Raw genomic sequence first — 14,799 nt, 5'->3', positions numbered from 1 at the left:
ATTGTGCACAAAGTAAGACTCAGCTTCCTCAGATCACCTCAAATCTATCAAGGAGGATGATCAATGAGCCTCAGGAGCTTGAATAAGTTTTTGCTTATTCAGGTTCCCTCCATGACAAGGGGTCACCAGGGAGCCTAGGCACCTCCTCCCCTAATTTTAACACTCACGGCCTCACCAACACTATCTGCCTTGAATCCATAAGAACTGACCTCATTATGTCCTCTGCTCCCACTTCTGTCAGTCACCTAAATAACCTCAGAATTCCAAGCTATCTCTCATTCCCCTTCTTCTAATTTCCATAAGTCTAACCTCTGTATACCTCATATTCTTCACGTTTTATCTGATTCCAGTTCATAAATGAGCATTCTCTTCACTATTACACACTCAGCAAAATCTGATTCCCCTGGAACCTGCTCATGCAGTGGCTAGTAACGTTTTCTTGCTGCTCTATGAATAAAGGTAAGGCCTTTTTCCTCATTTTAGTTTCCAGACCATTCTCCTCACTTCTTCCCAGCACAAAGAAAATGCCTCCAAATTTCATGTCGTCAGATCTTAATACAATGCCTCACTGCTGCAGTCATACCTACATCAAAGTTAAATCCCCCTTTCCAATGATTTTAGTTCCTCTCTCTTGTTTCAAGGTCAGTCTTAGCTTGAACCATGGTTATTTTTAATGTGCCCAGAGATGAAGTCTCAAACTTCATGAAACTGAAACTGAAATTTTCATTCTTCCCCCTCTCCCTGCTCCGTACAGGTAAACACATAGGTTTGGTCCTAGCCTTTCTGTTAGCTACCAGTGAGATTACACATGCAAGTATCCACAGCCCTGTGAAAATGCCTTCTAGATTACCAGAACATGAGGAGCAAGTACAAGCACACATATGCAGCACAAAACACTTTGCTTAGCCACACCGGCTTTCTTGTTTCATATGATGCATCCAATCACTTGGGAAATCACATTAACCTGTAAAGCATCTGTACAAAGTCTTTCAATTAACTGGCCTGCTTTCTGTGCAGCTACCAATACATACTCTGAACTGGTAATTCAGTTTCGTACCTCCATTCCAGTCTCCTTCTAGGTGCATTCTGTATTCCAGCTTCCTCCATTCTGCTCTATCCCTGCAGACACTCTCATTCCACTTATAGTACACATAAATAACATAGCATATTAACACCCACTTCTCCCACCCTTCCTTATTCCAGTCTCTTCATCCATTAGGGCTTTATGTCATTCTCACATATTGACTGTCATTTCAACAGGAGGGAGAATAAAGAGTAGACAAACAGAAATTTGTCTGTTCATTCTACTCTCTTTTACTACAAGCCGTATATTAATCAGCAAGTCTTCTTCTGTGTCTAAAATCCTTCAATTTTTAATTTTATCCATAATTTACAAAATAACAATATGAGTAGATTTAGCTTTCAATATTTACCTTAGCCTTTATTAACCTCGGCTTCATAACAGAAGCTACTTTTTCAAAGTTTTATTATCTAAGATTATTTTTGGAAAATGAGTGTTTGTGTTCTACCTTAACATACAATGGGTGGAAGAAACATTGGTCTAAAGAGTCCTGAGTCTGAGAAAGTGGTTCTTTAACAATATCTGACATTACAAATGGCCTTTAAGAGCTGGAGGTTTTATAATACTGGCCTTTCATCCTTTGATTCAGACACTTATTTTTAAGAAAGATTTTAGTCCCCAGGTTTGAATTGCTGAAAAAAATCCAACAATCTTTGCCTCATGATTTTTAATAACCTGATTAAGTTTGTCAGTACTCTGTACAAATTGAACAAATGTATAATATGAGTAATAAAAAGAGAAACAAATTGAAAGCAGGAGGGTATATTTATGAGTAATCTATTATATAAGTCATGTCTAGAATGAATGAGAAGGATTAAAGAACAATTTCTAAATAGAATAAGAAGATGTAGGCTTCTCTCAAATGCAAGTGATAAACTTGAATAAAATAGTTAAATCTTCACATAAGCAGAACGGGAATTTAAGCCTCTGAATAATTCCAATATGAAAGCACAGATTCAATGGAATTAAACCGGTTTTCATAACAGAAAATTTTTAGAACTATTTGGAAAAGATGTAGGAAGTACACCCTTACTTTGCATGAATTAAGAGAAACTGCTGTTTCAACATAAAAATAAAGCTGGCTTTAAGAATCTTCTTTAGGGGGTTGTTATAGATGTTCCTCCTAAGAAAACTCAAGTGTCATTGATACCTTAGGAATATCATTAGTGAATATGTTATTATTTTGAGTCAAGAAAATTTTTTGAGGTTCTTAAAGACAAGAAAAAGTTATCTATAGTACCTCTACTGATTTTTAAAACAATTAAGTTGTACAGCATGTTCTCCAACTCTGGAAAAAGTAATATAATAGGGCAATTACAATTTTGTTTTCAATTCATCATCATTCAAAATCGTGGACTTTTGGTATATATCTTTGCACTCATTTTCCTTCCCTTTGACTTTTGTCTCTATCAGCTCAGTTCCTGAAGAGGCATTTTCACCAGGTAGATGACACTTCCTTAAAAGAATTAGGATGATTAATGCTGGAATAAAGCTTGATCCTCTTAGTGCTGCCGGCAATCCAAGGTAGATGTATCTATTTTTAAAAGTTAAAACATATTAAATATTACATAGGCAGTGTGGTTAGTGCAAACTAACTTTGTATATCTTTATATTTTACTCTGAAAATAAAAGCAGCTGATTGTTTTGTATGTTGACCTTATATGAGCAGCTTTGCTAAATTCTCTTATTAATTTCAATATTTATTAAAATGTTTTGTTTTTTTCTAAATTTCTCATTGAGAAAATCCAAATTTATTTTCTTCTTTCCTAAGGTTTTGTTATTGTTGTTATTACTATTTTTTCATTGAATAGGATCTTCACCTTAAAATTTATACTGATAGGGATAGCAGTTTTATTCTAGTATTTAGTAAGAATGCTTCCAAAGAATCATCATGAATTATAATAGATACTTTTGTGAGAGTTTCTTTAGATGATCTTGGTCAGATTAAAGAAGTTCTTTGCCATTATGAGCGTGCTCAAAGTTTGGGTCACGAATGTGCATAATGTCACCAAATAACTTTTCTGCTTGTAGCTGGAAGAGTATCCAAGGTTTTTCTACCTTTATTGTGTTAATAGTGTCTATTACTCCAATAGATTTTCTGATGTTGAACTATCCTTGCACACTTAAAATAAACCCTATTTGTAATTTTTATACATTATTAGATTCAATTTGTCAATTTTTATGTAGAATTTTTTCACGTGTAAGATTAGCCCACACATTTTTGTTTTGTACTGAACTTGTCCAGTGTGATTATTAAGATTATACTGGCTTTGTGAAATGAATTACAAAGTATTCCCTTTTTCTGATTCTCACAATAACTTGTATAACTTAGGAATCATCAGTTCATTGGTTTTATTGACTTTCCTGAAAAACAACTGAAAAACATCTGAACTTGGTGCCTTTGGAGGCTGAGCATTTTTGACAGATTAACATTTTTAAGTAACTATAAAAATATTTATGTTTCTATAGATTTATAATAAATCTGGTAATATATAATTATCTAGAAAAATATCTATTTGTTTCTAAATTGTTATATCTAAAATCCCTATGTAAGTATTATAATATTTGTACTTATGGTACCTTTTTTATCCTTAATGATGTTTTATTCATGTCTTTTCTCCTTATTTGCCTTTCCACAGTATTGTTATTAGTAATATCTTTTCACCTTTACAAAAATATAGCTCTTTACTTTCTGATTGCCTTTATGGTGTGTAGTTTATTTATTAATTTCTGCTTCTTATTTTTATCTTTCTACTTCTAAAATTTTCTTTTATGAAACATTACTAGAATTCAGAAAAAAAATGAACACCAGTGACTGAATGTAAGGTCTACTGTAATCCATTATAACCTTATTTAACTTAACTGATTCCATTTGTAAATGTTCTATTTCCAAATAAGGTCACATTGTGAAGTTCTGAGTGAATATTAAATTTTGAGAAACACTAAACCCTGTAAAAGGTGTTTTACCTCATCAATTGGATTAAAGCATTGAATCTGGATTTAGTCTCTTGACTTAGAAGTACCTTATTCTCCCTTTGGAAGGTGATATCAGAAACCACTGCCCATTTCTTCTTAGAATTTTATAAATTTTTGTTTTGTACATTTGAAGTTATGTTGATAGATTTACATAGGTTTGTAATTTTTCTATAATCTTTGAAGTGTTTTCCTTTTATTATTAAGTAATATCCCTGTTTAACTCCATTGATTTTTTTCCCAACTTATATTTTGTTTAAATCATTAATATAACTGCAGAAGTTGATTTAGTACGTGTCTGGTAGATCTTTTTAAAACTTTATCTCCAAGATATAAAATCATTTTATATCTTTGATCTGTCTCTTACAAACAACATGTAGTTCAAATTTTGAAAAGTCCAATGTAAAAATTACTATCTTTTAACAAACAAGTTTAACCAATTTGCAAAACTGCTTAGGCTTATTTTTTAACTTGTGTGGAGTTTTTTCTTATGAATTACCCACTACTGCATCTTCTTCCCTTCTATTGGTTGGAATAAATCTAATTAATCATCCTCACATTTTTCACAAAATTTAAAGGTAATCAGTAGTTTGTTCTCAAGAATTATAAAACAATCTGAGATTTTACTTCCTTTGTAAGCTAACTGGCTAGACTGCCACAGTTTCATGGATGCTAACAGAAGATACAGGACCCCTAGGTCAGGGACAAAGGACTTTTTTTAGTCACAGCACAACAGTCAGCACAAGCTTCATGTTCAGGTTGGTTTTTCTTACCCTCCCAAGTCCTAAAGACAGAGCAGGAACCAGGTAAACGGTGTACACACTGTGGATTTGGGCCACAGTTAGGAAGTCCTGAGTTTAGAAAATTCCAATCTTTTAAATGGGCTTCAAAAAAATCTGCTCAAACTTTGCCCCAGAGGGAGACATTTTCTTATCATCATGAACAACAAACTACCTGCCCTCTGTCCTTCTGAGAGACACTATCTTCCAAGGTCATTGACTGTTCCAACATCCTTGAAAATACAGTCCAGAAAAAAAAAGCTCTCGGTACCCTGCTAACAAGAAAAGCAGAGACGTGGGGGTCCATAGAGAATTGTCTACCAACAATATTTACCCTTTATTTATAAAATATTTACCTTCTGGTAGATTTTCTCATGAATACACCACTTCATCAACCAATCTAATTGGTCTAACTGACAGAGATGGAACCAAGTCTGTTTAGTGTCTCAAGCACCATTTAACTTAGAATCCGAGCAGCAGAACCAGGCCAACCCTCGATAATGACCTGTAGGGTTCCTCAACTGTTGTGGAAATCCACTGCATATACAGCATGTAGCTGAGCTTGCCTCCACATCACTCCTGGGGAGCTCCGAGGGAAAGGGGGATAGATGCAAGGATGAATCTCCTGCTGTCTGCTCTTCCCATACCTCCTGACACATGTCCTTTTGCTGATCAAGACAAAGATCTTAGAATGCTTTAAACAATGCTAAATTGTTTTCTACTGAATAAAGTAGCTTTATTTTTGCCCCATCAAGAGAAGCTAATTCATATTTAAACAAAACTCAAATTTCCTAATGAAAAAGTACATGATAATAGAAATAACCAAAAGTTTTATTCAAAATTAGATTTGTATTTACCAAAAAAAAAAAAAAAAAAAAAAAGGCATTAGGAGACATGAAGATGATTGCTTCAGCAAAATTTAAAGAGGGAGAAAAAATATTATTTTGGAGACCAGAGACTGGTGGTGAGAGGAAGTGAGGCTTCAGACCCGTAAAATCATGCAGGACAAAATAAAGAGGCTTTAGAGAGTAATATAATTTGGACAGGTATTGGTGTACAACCATTACCTTCAACATTGTGTTGATTGTTCAGAAATTAACAAACAACTTTTGAAAGCCACGGTTAAGGAAGACGTGTGCTTATATTGACCAAGCACGTAAGAAATAATGGGAAAACAGAATTCTAGTATGCAAATAAGGAATGGAGATATAACATCAGTATCTCTTCTGGAAATAAACATAAAAGTGTTCTTTTCACTTGACAAAGAAAAAGTTAGATATGCATGGTTCTGCATTATGCACAGCCTATGCTTATAAAACAATTTTAAACAAATTATTATCCTTACCTGAAGGTGGCAGAATCATATATTCTGCATGCCCCTGACTCACCACATTTCAAAGTTCCCCAATGTAAACATGTGGAGTCCATTAAAACACCAAAATATATAGGTGCAGGAATGCCAGCTACAATTAACGGAGAAAGAAAAATCAATCAACAGGAATTAAGCTACTTGATTTATTTGGAAATATTTCAATTTTCCTTATTTGTACTGCAAAGTTTAATAAAACATAACTCTAATGGTCTAATGAGTTACTTTTACTGTAAAGTTTGTAAATTACTAAAAGAAGTTATACTATGGTTAAAATGCAATATGATCATTATAGAGTAAAACATTGAATTAAAGATTCTGAGCTTCATATGTTTTCTTAAACCTTTTGGGCCAATTATATGTACATTTTATTTTGACAGAGCATTTTCTTTCATTTTATTTTCAAATCTTCACACAGAAAAATAGTGGAATTAAGGTCAGATAGGGCCATTTCAAGTAAAAGAAATTCTCTCTCTTTGTGTGCTTAATTCTCATAATATTTATAACATGTTTTTTGCAAAAGGAAGGGACATTTGCTAGACTGTTTTTCTGAAATAATTATCTCATTTACTTAGTATTTAATATTGGTCTGATAGAACATTGCAAAAAAAACCCTATTTTTACCAAATACTCTTGTGCAAAATGTATGCAATCCCACACTGAGGGACTTCTCTTCAGATTTGATACACCTGAAAAGAAAATAAGTTTGTAAATAAAAGAAAAATAAAGGTTTAAAATTACCACAGTGTCTTAAATGGGCCGGTTGTAAGCTAGTCACACATAATAAACATTCAAAATATTACTTCCATGCCCACTTATTGGTTATGCAGGGATTTATGATCTAGCTGGTAGCCTACACAGGAGACCATTTCTGGTCACTAGCACTTCATCCATTAGTTTTTCTTATTAATACCTGTTTTAGTGGCCAGGCGTGGTGGCTCACGCCTGTAATCCCAGCACTTTGGGAAGCCAAAGTGGATGGATCACCTAAAGTCAGGAGTTTGAGACCAGCCTGGTCAGCATGGTGAAACCCCGTCTCTACTAAAAATACAAAAAGTTAGTCAGGTGCAGCGGTGGGCGCCTGTAATCCTAGCTACCTGGGAGGCTGAGGCAGGAGAATCGCTTGAACCTAGGAGGCAGAGGATGCAGTGAGCAGAGTGTGCCACTGTACTCCAGCCTGGGTGACAGAGCTAGATTCCATCTCAAAAAAAAATATTTTATTTGTAATAACACAGAAACTAGATGACAACTATACACTAAAAATCTGCACTAAGAAAAATAATAAATAAATTTTATACAGGACTTATTAAGATTAAAAAAGAACAAGAATGCTCACTATCACAACCATAGTTAAAAAATTACTTGGAGGTTGTAATTTATGCTAAAAGGAAATTTTAGAAGTCTAAGATGTATAAGATTGGGAAGTGAAAAGACAAAACTTGTCATATTTGCACAATGAAAAACCTACATAGAAAACCTAACAAAATCTACAAATTATTAGAACAAATAAGAAAGGAGCTGGATAAAAGGTAAATGTTAAAAGACGGCAGCATTCCTCTAAACAGCAATAACCAACTAGAAAATATAAGAGAAAATGGTAATACAGATATACATGTATGCCTGTCTATACTTATGTGTAGAGATGATGGGGTAGAGATACAGGGACACACACACACACACACACACACACACACACACACACACGCACAGACCTATCTGTCCAAAATAATGTAAGAATTTATATTTATAAGGGAGGGGTGGAGCAAGAAGGCTAAATAGAAGTCTCCACCAATCATTCCTCCTGAAGGAACACCAAATTTAACAACTATCTACACACACACACACACACACACACACACACACACACACACAACACAGATGTAAGAATGAAAAATCAGGTAAGCACTCACAATACCTGGTTTTAACTTCATATCACAGAATGAGGCCCTAAAGAGAGTAGGAAAAACAGTCTTGAATCGCCAGCGCCAGCCCTCCCATTCTCCAGCAGTAACCACATGGCATGGAGAGAGAATCTGTGCACTTGGGAGAGGGAGAATGCAGTGATTCAGAGACTGCCTTGAACCCCGTGCTGCCCTATCACAGTGAAAAGCAAAACTAAGCTAAACTCAGTTGATTCTTGCCCATGAGAGCATTTAGACTAGTCATAGCCAGAAAGTAATCACGCAGCCCCACAGTTAGAACTTGAGCTCCAGCAACTTCACCAGCATGGGCAAACGTGTTCTCCATAAATAAACTTGAAAGGCAGTCTAGGCTGCAAGGACTACAACTCCCAGGCAAGTCCTAGTGCTGAGCTGGGCTCAGATCCAGTGGACTTGGGGGGTCACATCACCTACTGAGACACCAGCCAGGGCAGCTAAGGAAGTGCTTGTGCCACCCATCACACAACCCCAGGCAGCACAGCTTGTGGCTCCAAAAGAGACCCCTTCCTTTCACTTGAGGAGAGGAGAGGAATGAGTAAAGACAGCTCACCAACAGTAGGATAGGGCACTGGTAAGGGTCACGAGGTGCCCATTCCAGGCCCTAGCTCCTGGGTGGCATTTCTAGGCATACCCTGGACCAGAAGGGAACCTGATGTCTTGAAGAGAAGGACTTAGTACTGGCAGCATACATCACCTGCTGGCTAAAGAGCCTTTGGGGCCTGAATAACCAACAGCGATACTCACGTAGTATGTCATGCGCTCTGGGATAGACTCAGGTGTGCTGGCTTTAGATGAGACTCAGCACATTCACAGCTGTGGTGGCTGTGAGGAGAGACTCTTTCTGTTTGAGAAAAGCACAGGCACAGGGAGCAAAGGGAATTTTGTTGTGCATCTTAGATAACAGCTCAGCCACAGGGGGGTAGAGCAGCAGTCCCCAAACTTTTTGCACAAGGGACTGGTTTTGTGGAACACAATTTTTCCACTTATCAGGCAGGAGTCGGGGATGATTTTGAATGAAACTATTTCACCTCAGATCATCAGGCATTAGATTCTCACAAGGAGTGTGCAACCTAGATCCCTCACATGTGCAGTTCACAATAGGGTTCATAGTTGGATGAGAATCTAATGCTACAGCTGATCTGATAGGAGGCAGAGCTCGGGGGTGAGGCTCACTGCTCCCTCCTGCTGTGAGGCCAGATTTCTACCAGGCCAGGGTCTGGTAATAGTCTTTGGCCCAATAAGTAGGGACCCTTGGGGTAGAGCACCAAGCACATTTTTGCAGTTCCATATTCTGGGCCTTGGGTCTTGGATGGCATTTCTGTACCAGCCCTTCTGGGCCAGAGGAAAGCCAACTGCACTAAAGGGTGAGTCCTAGGCCTGGCAGCATTCACACAGGCTGGCTGAAAAACTCTTGTGCCTTAAGCAAACATCAGTGGTAGCCTGACAGTACTCCCTATGGGCCTGTGGTGGTGGTGTCCCTGGGGTGAGGCTCCTCTGCCTTTGGAAACAGAAGGGAAGAGTAGAAAGGTCTTTTTCATAGTCTGAGTGTCAGCTCAGCCACAGTAGAATACAACACAAGGTAAATTTATATGACTTTTTTTCACCCATCACAGGCTCCTGGTTGGCATCTCTGGACCTTCCTGGGGACTGGGAAAAATCACAGCTCTGAAAGGAAGGACAAAAACATGGATGGATAACCACTGGCTGATTGTAAAGTAGGGCCTTGAGCAAACATAGGTGGTAGCCAGGTAGAGGTAACAGTGGGCCTTGGGTGAGACTAGTGCTATGCTGGATTCCAGTCTAACCCAGCACAGTCCCAGAGGTGGTGACCACAGGGGTGCTTGCATCACCCTACCCCCAGTTCCAGGCAGCTCAGCACAGAGAGACTCCATTTGTTTGGGAGAAAATATGGCAAAAGAACAAGAATCTCTGCCTAGTAATGCAGAGAATTCTTTTGGCTCTTATCCAAGACCTCCAAAGTGGTAACTCTGTGAGTCTTTACAAACCACAGCATTATTGGGCTTGGGGGCCCAAGTCCTTTTGAATACCTGGAAAGGCAGCTTAAGAAGGATGGGCACAAACAAACACAGACAATGAAGACTACAATAAGTGCCTAACTCTTCAATGTTCAGACATCAACAAATATTGACAAGCATAAAGAACATACAGGAAAACATGTCCTCACCAAAGGAACTAAACAAGGCAGCAGGGAACAGTCCTGGGGAAACAGAGACATGTGACCTATTCAAAATGGCTATTTTGAGGAAACAAAGAAATTCAAAATAATACAGAGAAAACATTCAGAACACTATCAGATGAATTTTACAAGGAGGTTGACATAAATAAAAATAAGCAGAAATTCTACAGTTAAAAATTGCCGTGACATGCTAAAGAATGCCTCAGAATCCCTTAATGGCAGAATTTATCAAGCAGAAGAAAGATTTAGTGAGCTTGAAGACAGGCTATTTGAAAATAAATGGTAAGGGATACAAAAGAAAAACAGAGTAAAGAGGAGTGAAGTGTACCTACAAGATCTACAAAATAGTCTCTAAAGGGCAAATCTAAGTTATTTGCCTTGAAGAAAAGGTAGAGAAAGAGGTAGGAGTAGAAAGATTATTCAGAGGGATAATAGGAGAAGCTCCCCAAACCTGGAGAAAGGTATCAATATCCAAGTGTAGGAAGGTTATAGAACACCAAGCAGATTTAACCCAAGGAAGATTACCTCAAGGCATTCAATAAACCCACCAAGGTCACGTATAAAGAAATAATTCCAAAAGCAGCAAGAGAAAAGAAATGACTAACATAAAATTGAGCTTCAACACAGCTAGAGACTTTTCAGTGGAAACCTTAACAGACCAGGAGAGAGTGGCATGGCATATTTAAAGTGCTGAAGGAAAAAACTTTTGCCTTCATATCGGTGAAAATATCCTACAAACATAAAGAAGAAATAAAGATTTTTCCCAAACAAGCAAAAGCTGAGGGATTTCATCCACACCAGCCCATCCTATAAGAAATGCTAAAGGGAGTATTTCAATCAGAAAGAAAAGAGTGTCGCTGAGCAATGAGAATTCATCTGAAGGTACAAAGATCACAGGTAACAGTAAGTAAGCAGGAAAATGCAAAATATTGTAAACACCGTAACTGTGTTGTATACTCTTAACTAGAAAGACGAAAAGATGAACCAATCAAATATAATAACAACTTTTCAAGACATATGCAGTACAATAAAATAGAAATAGAATTAACAAAATCTTAAAAATCAGGGGGTCAGAGTTTAAATGTAGAGGTTTTTTTTAGTTCTCTTTTTGCTTGTTAGTTTCTTTATGCAAGCAGTGTTAAATTATTATCACCTAAAAATAATGGGTTATAAGAAAGTATTTGCAAGCCTCGTGGTAACCTCAAATCAAAAACACATACAACGAATACACAAAAAATTAAAAAGCAAGAAATTAAAGCATACCACTATAGATAATCACCTTCACTGAAAGGAAAACAGGAATTTAAAAAGAAGGAAGAGAAAACCAGAAAACATATAACAAAATGGCAGGAGTAGGTCATTTTTTTATGAATAATAATATTTAATGTAAATAGACTAAACTAATAAAATGATGTAAAGTAGCTGAATCGATTAAAAAAAAAAAGACCCAATTATCTGTTGTATACAAGAAACATGTGTCACTCATAAAGACAGAGACCCAGAAAACAAAAGGATGAAAAAGATATTCCATGCCAACAGAAACCAAAATGAGCAGGGGTAGCTATACTTATATCAGACAAAATAGATTTTAAGACAAAAACTATAAGAAAAGACAAAGATTATAATTATATAAGGATAAAGGATTAATTAAACAAGAGGATATAAGAATTATAAATATGTATTTACCCAACATTGAAGCAACCAGATATCTAAAGCAAATATTATTATACCTAAAGAGAGAGATAGTGCCTAATACAGTAATACCTGAAGAATTCAACACTTTACTTTCAGCATTGTACAAATCTCGCAGAAAAAAAAAAATCAACAAAGAAACATTGGATTTAATTCAAATTATAGATCAAATGAACCTAATATATATTTACAGAACATTTTATTCAATGGCTACAGAGTACACATTCATTTCCTCAACACGTGAATCATTCTCAGGAATAAACCATATGTTAGCTCACAAAACAAGTCTTAAAACATTCAAATAAAATTGAAATAATATCAAGTATCTTCTCTGACCACAATGAATAAAACTACAAATCAACAACAAAAGGAATTTTAAAAATTATGCAAACACATGGAAATTAACCAATATGCTCCTGAATGACCAGTGGGTCAATGAAAAAATTAAGAAGAAAATTAAAAAATTTCTTAAAACAAATGATAATTAAAACATAACATACCAAAACTCATGGGATACAGCGAAAGACACATCAAAAATAAAAAAATAAAAAAATAAGCAAGTTTATAATTATAAATGCCTACATCAAAAAAGAAGAAAAACTTCAAATATACAACTCAGTGATGCTTATTAAAGAATTAGAAAAGCAAGAGCAAACCAAACACAAAATAGTAGAAGAAAAGAAATAATAAAGATCAGAATAGAAATAAATGAAATTGAAATGAAAAACAATACAACAAAACAAAACAAAAAATAGTTTCTTGAAAAGGAAAACAAAATTGATGACCCTTTAACCAAAATAACTAGGAAAAGAAGAGAGAAGACTCAAATAAATAAAATTATAGATGAAAAAGGAGACATTACAACTCATACCATAGAAACTCAAAGGATTTTAAGACATAATTGTTAAACTCTGTTAAACTAAAGGCTATTGTGAACAACTATATGTCAATAAATTAAAAAATCTAGAAGAAATGAATGAAATCCTAGACACATGCAACCTACCAAGATTGAACTATGAGGAAATTCAAAATCTGAACAGATCAATAACAAGTAATGAGATTGAAGCTGTAATAAAAAGTCTCCAGCAAAGAAAAGACCTAATGGCCTCACTGCCGAATTCTACCAAACGTTGAAGGAGAAAATAATGCCCATTTATTCAAATTATTCTGAAAAACAGAAGAGGAGAGAAATAATTCACTCTATGAGGCCAGTATTATCCTGGTGCCATAACCAGAAAGACACATCAAAAAAAAAAAAAAAAAAAAGAAAGAAAGAAAAGGAAAGAAGGAAAACTAAAGGTTATTATCACTGATGAATACTGATGCAAAAACCCTCAACAAAATGCTAGCAAACCAAATTCAACAGTACATTAAGAAGGTCGTTCACGTGACCAAGTGGGATTTTGAATAGTTCAACATATGCAAATCAATCAATATGATACATCATACCAACAGAACAAAGGACTAAAACCATATGATCATTTAAACTGAAGTGGAGGAAACATTTTACAAAATTTAGTATTCTTTACGGTAAAAACTCTCATAAAACTGGATATAAAAGGAACATGCGTTAACTTACTAAACCCATATACGACAGACCTCTAGTAAGTATCATACCGAGTGGGGAAAAACTGAAAGTCCTTCTTCTGTGATCCGGAACATGACAAGGATGCCCACTTTAATCACTGTTATTAGAGATACTACCAGAAATCTGAGCTAGAGCAATCAGACAATAAATATAAATAGAGTATCCAAATTGGAAATGAAGAAGTCAAATTATCATTGTTCATAGATGATATAATCTTCTATTTGGAAAAGCCTAAAGACTCCACCAAAAAGCTATTCAAAATGATAAACAAATTCAGTAAAGTTGCAGGATACAAAATCAAGAGAAGAAATGAGTAGTGTTTGCATATGCCAACAGCAAACAATCTGAAAAAGAAATTAAGAAAGTAATTTCATTTCCAATAGGTACAAGTGAAATAAAACAACTAGAAATTAGCTTAAAGAAGTGAAATATCTCTACAGTAAAAACTAAAAACACTGGTGCAAGAAATTAAAAAAAACACAAATAAATGAAAATATATTCCAAGCTCATAAATTGAAAGAAATAATATTGCTAAAACTACCCAAAGCAATCTGCAATCTACAGATTTGATGCATTTTCTATCAAAATACCAAGAACATTCCCCATAGAAATAGAAAAGGTAATATTAATATGAAACCACAAAGGACCCAGGATAGCCAAATCTATCCAAAGCAAAAAGAACAAAACTCGAGGAATCACATTACCTGACGTCAGCTTATATCACAGAGGTATAGTAATGAAAATAGCATTGTATTGGCATAAAAACAGACACATAGATCAATGGAACAGAATAGAGAATGCAGAAAAAAAATCCATATATCTACAATGAACTCATTTTTGACAAAGATGCCAAGAATGTCCATTGGGTAAAAGATAATCTCTTCAATAAATGGTGCTGGGAAAACGGAATATTCATAAGCAGAAGACTGAAACTAGACCCATATTTCTGTCCATATTCAAAAATCAAATCAAAATGATTAAAGACTTTAATCTAAGACCTCAAACTATGAAACTACTACAAGAAAACATTCAGGAAAATCTCCAGGACATTGAACTGAACAAACATTTCCTAATACTCCACAAGCACAGATAACTAACAACAACAACAAAAAGTGGATAAACAGGATCACATCAAGTTAAAAATCTTCTGCACAGCAAAGGAAACAATCAACCAGATGAA

The 14,799-nt window shown here is 35.4% G+C and overlaps 1 protein-coding gene across 7 annotated transcripts in view; it reads right to left on the bottom strand.

Moving 5' to 3' along the window:
• Positions 1-1,733: 1,733 nt before the first annotated feature.
• Positions 1,734-14,799, bottom strand: part of SLCO1A2 (solute carrier organic anion transporter family member 1A2) — a 103,079-nt gene continuing 90,013 nt past the window's right edge. For 5 of the 7 annotated variants that reach the window (XM_035256121.3, XM_078336093.1, XM_078336094.1 and 2 more), the window contains 3 exons: positions 6,827-6,891; positions 6,179-6,296; positions 1,734-2,615 (listed from right to left, as the gene is read on the bottom strand). In XM_035256121.3, coding sequence (XP_035112012.1) covers positions 2,396-2,615; positions 6,179-6,296; positions 6,827-6,891 — 403 coding nt within the window. In that variant the 3' untranslated portion in view covers positions 1,734-2,395. Of the gene's footprint in view, positions 2,616-5,008; positions 6,297-6,826; positions 6,892-14,799 lie in introns of all 7 variants that reach the window. The other 2 variants (XR_013521766.1, XM_035256126.3) reach the window with 2 other exon arrangements.

The sequence above is a fragment of the Callithrix jacchus genome, chromosome 9, assembly GCF_049354715.1.
Source record: "Callithrix jacchus isolate 240 chromosome 9, calJac240_pri, whole genome shotgun sequence".
Classification (NCBI taxonomy): Eukaryota; Metazoa; Chordata; class Mammalia; order Primates; family Cebidae; genus Callithrix; species Callithrix jacchus.
The sequence above is the reverse complement of the archived record's forward strand: the minus strand, read 5'-3'. Positions and strand labels throughout refer to the sequence as shown.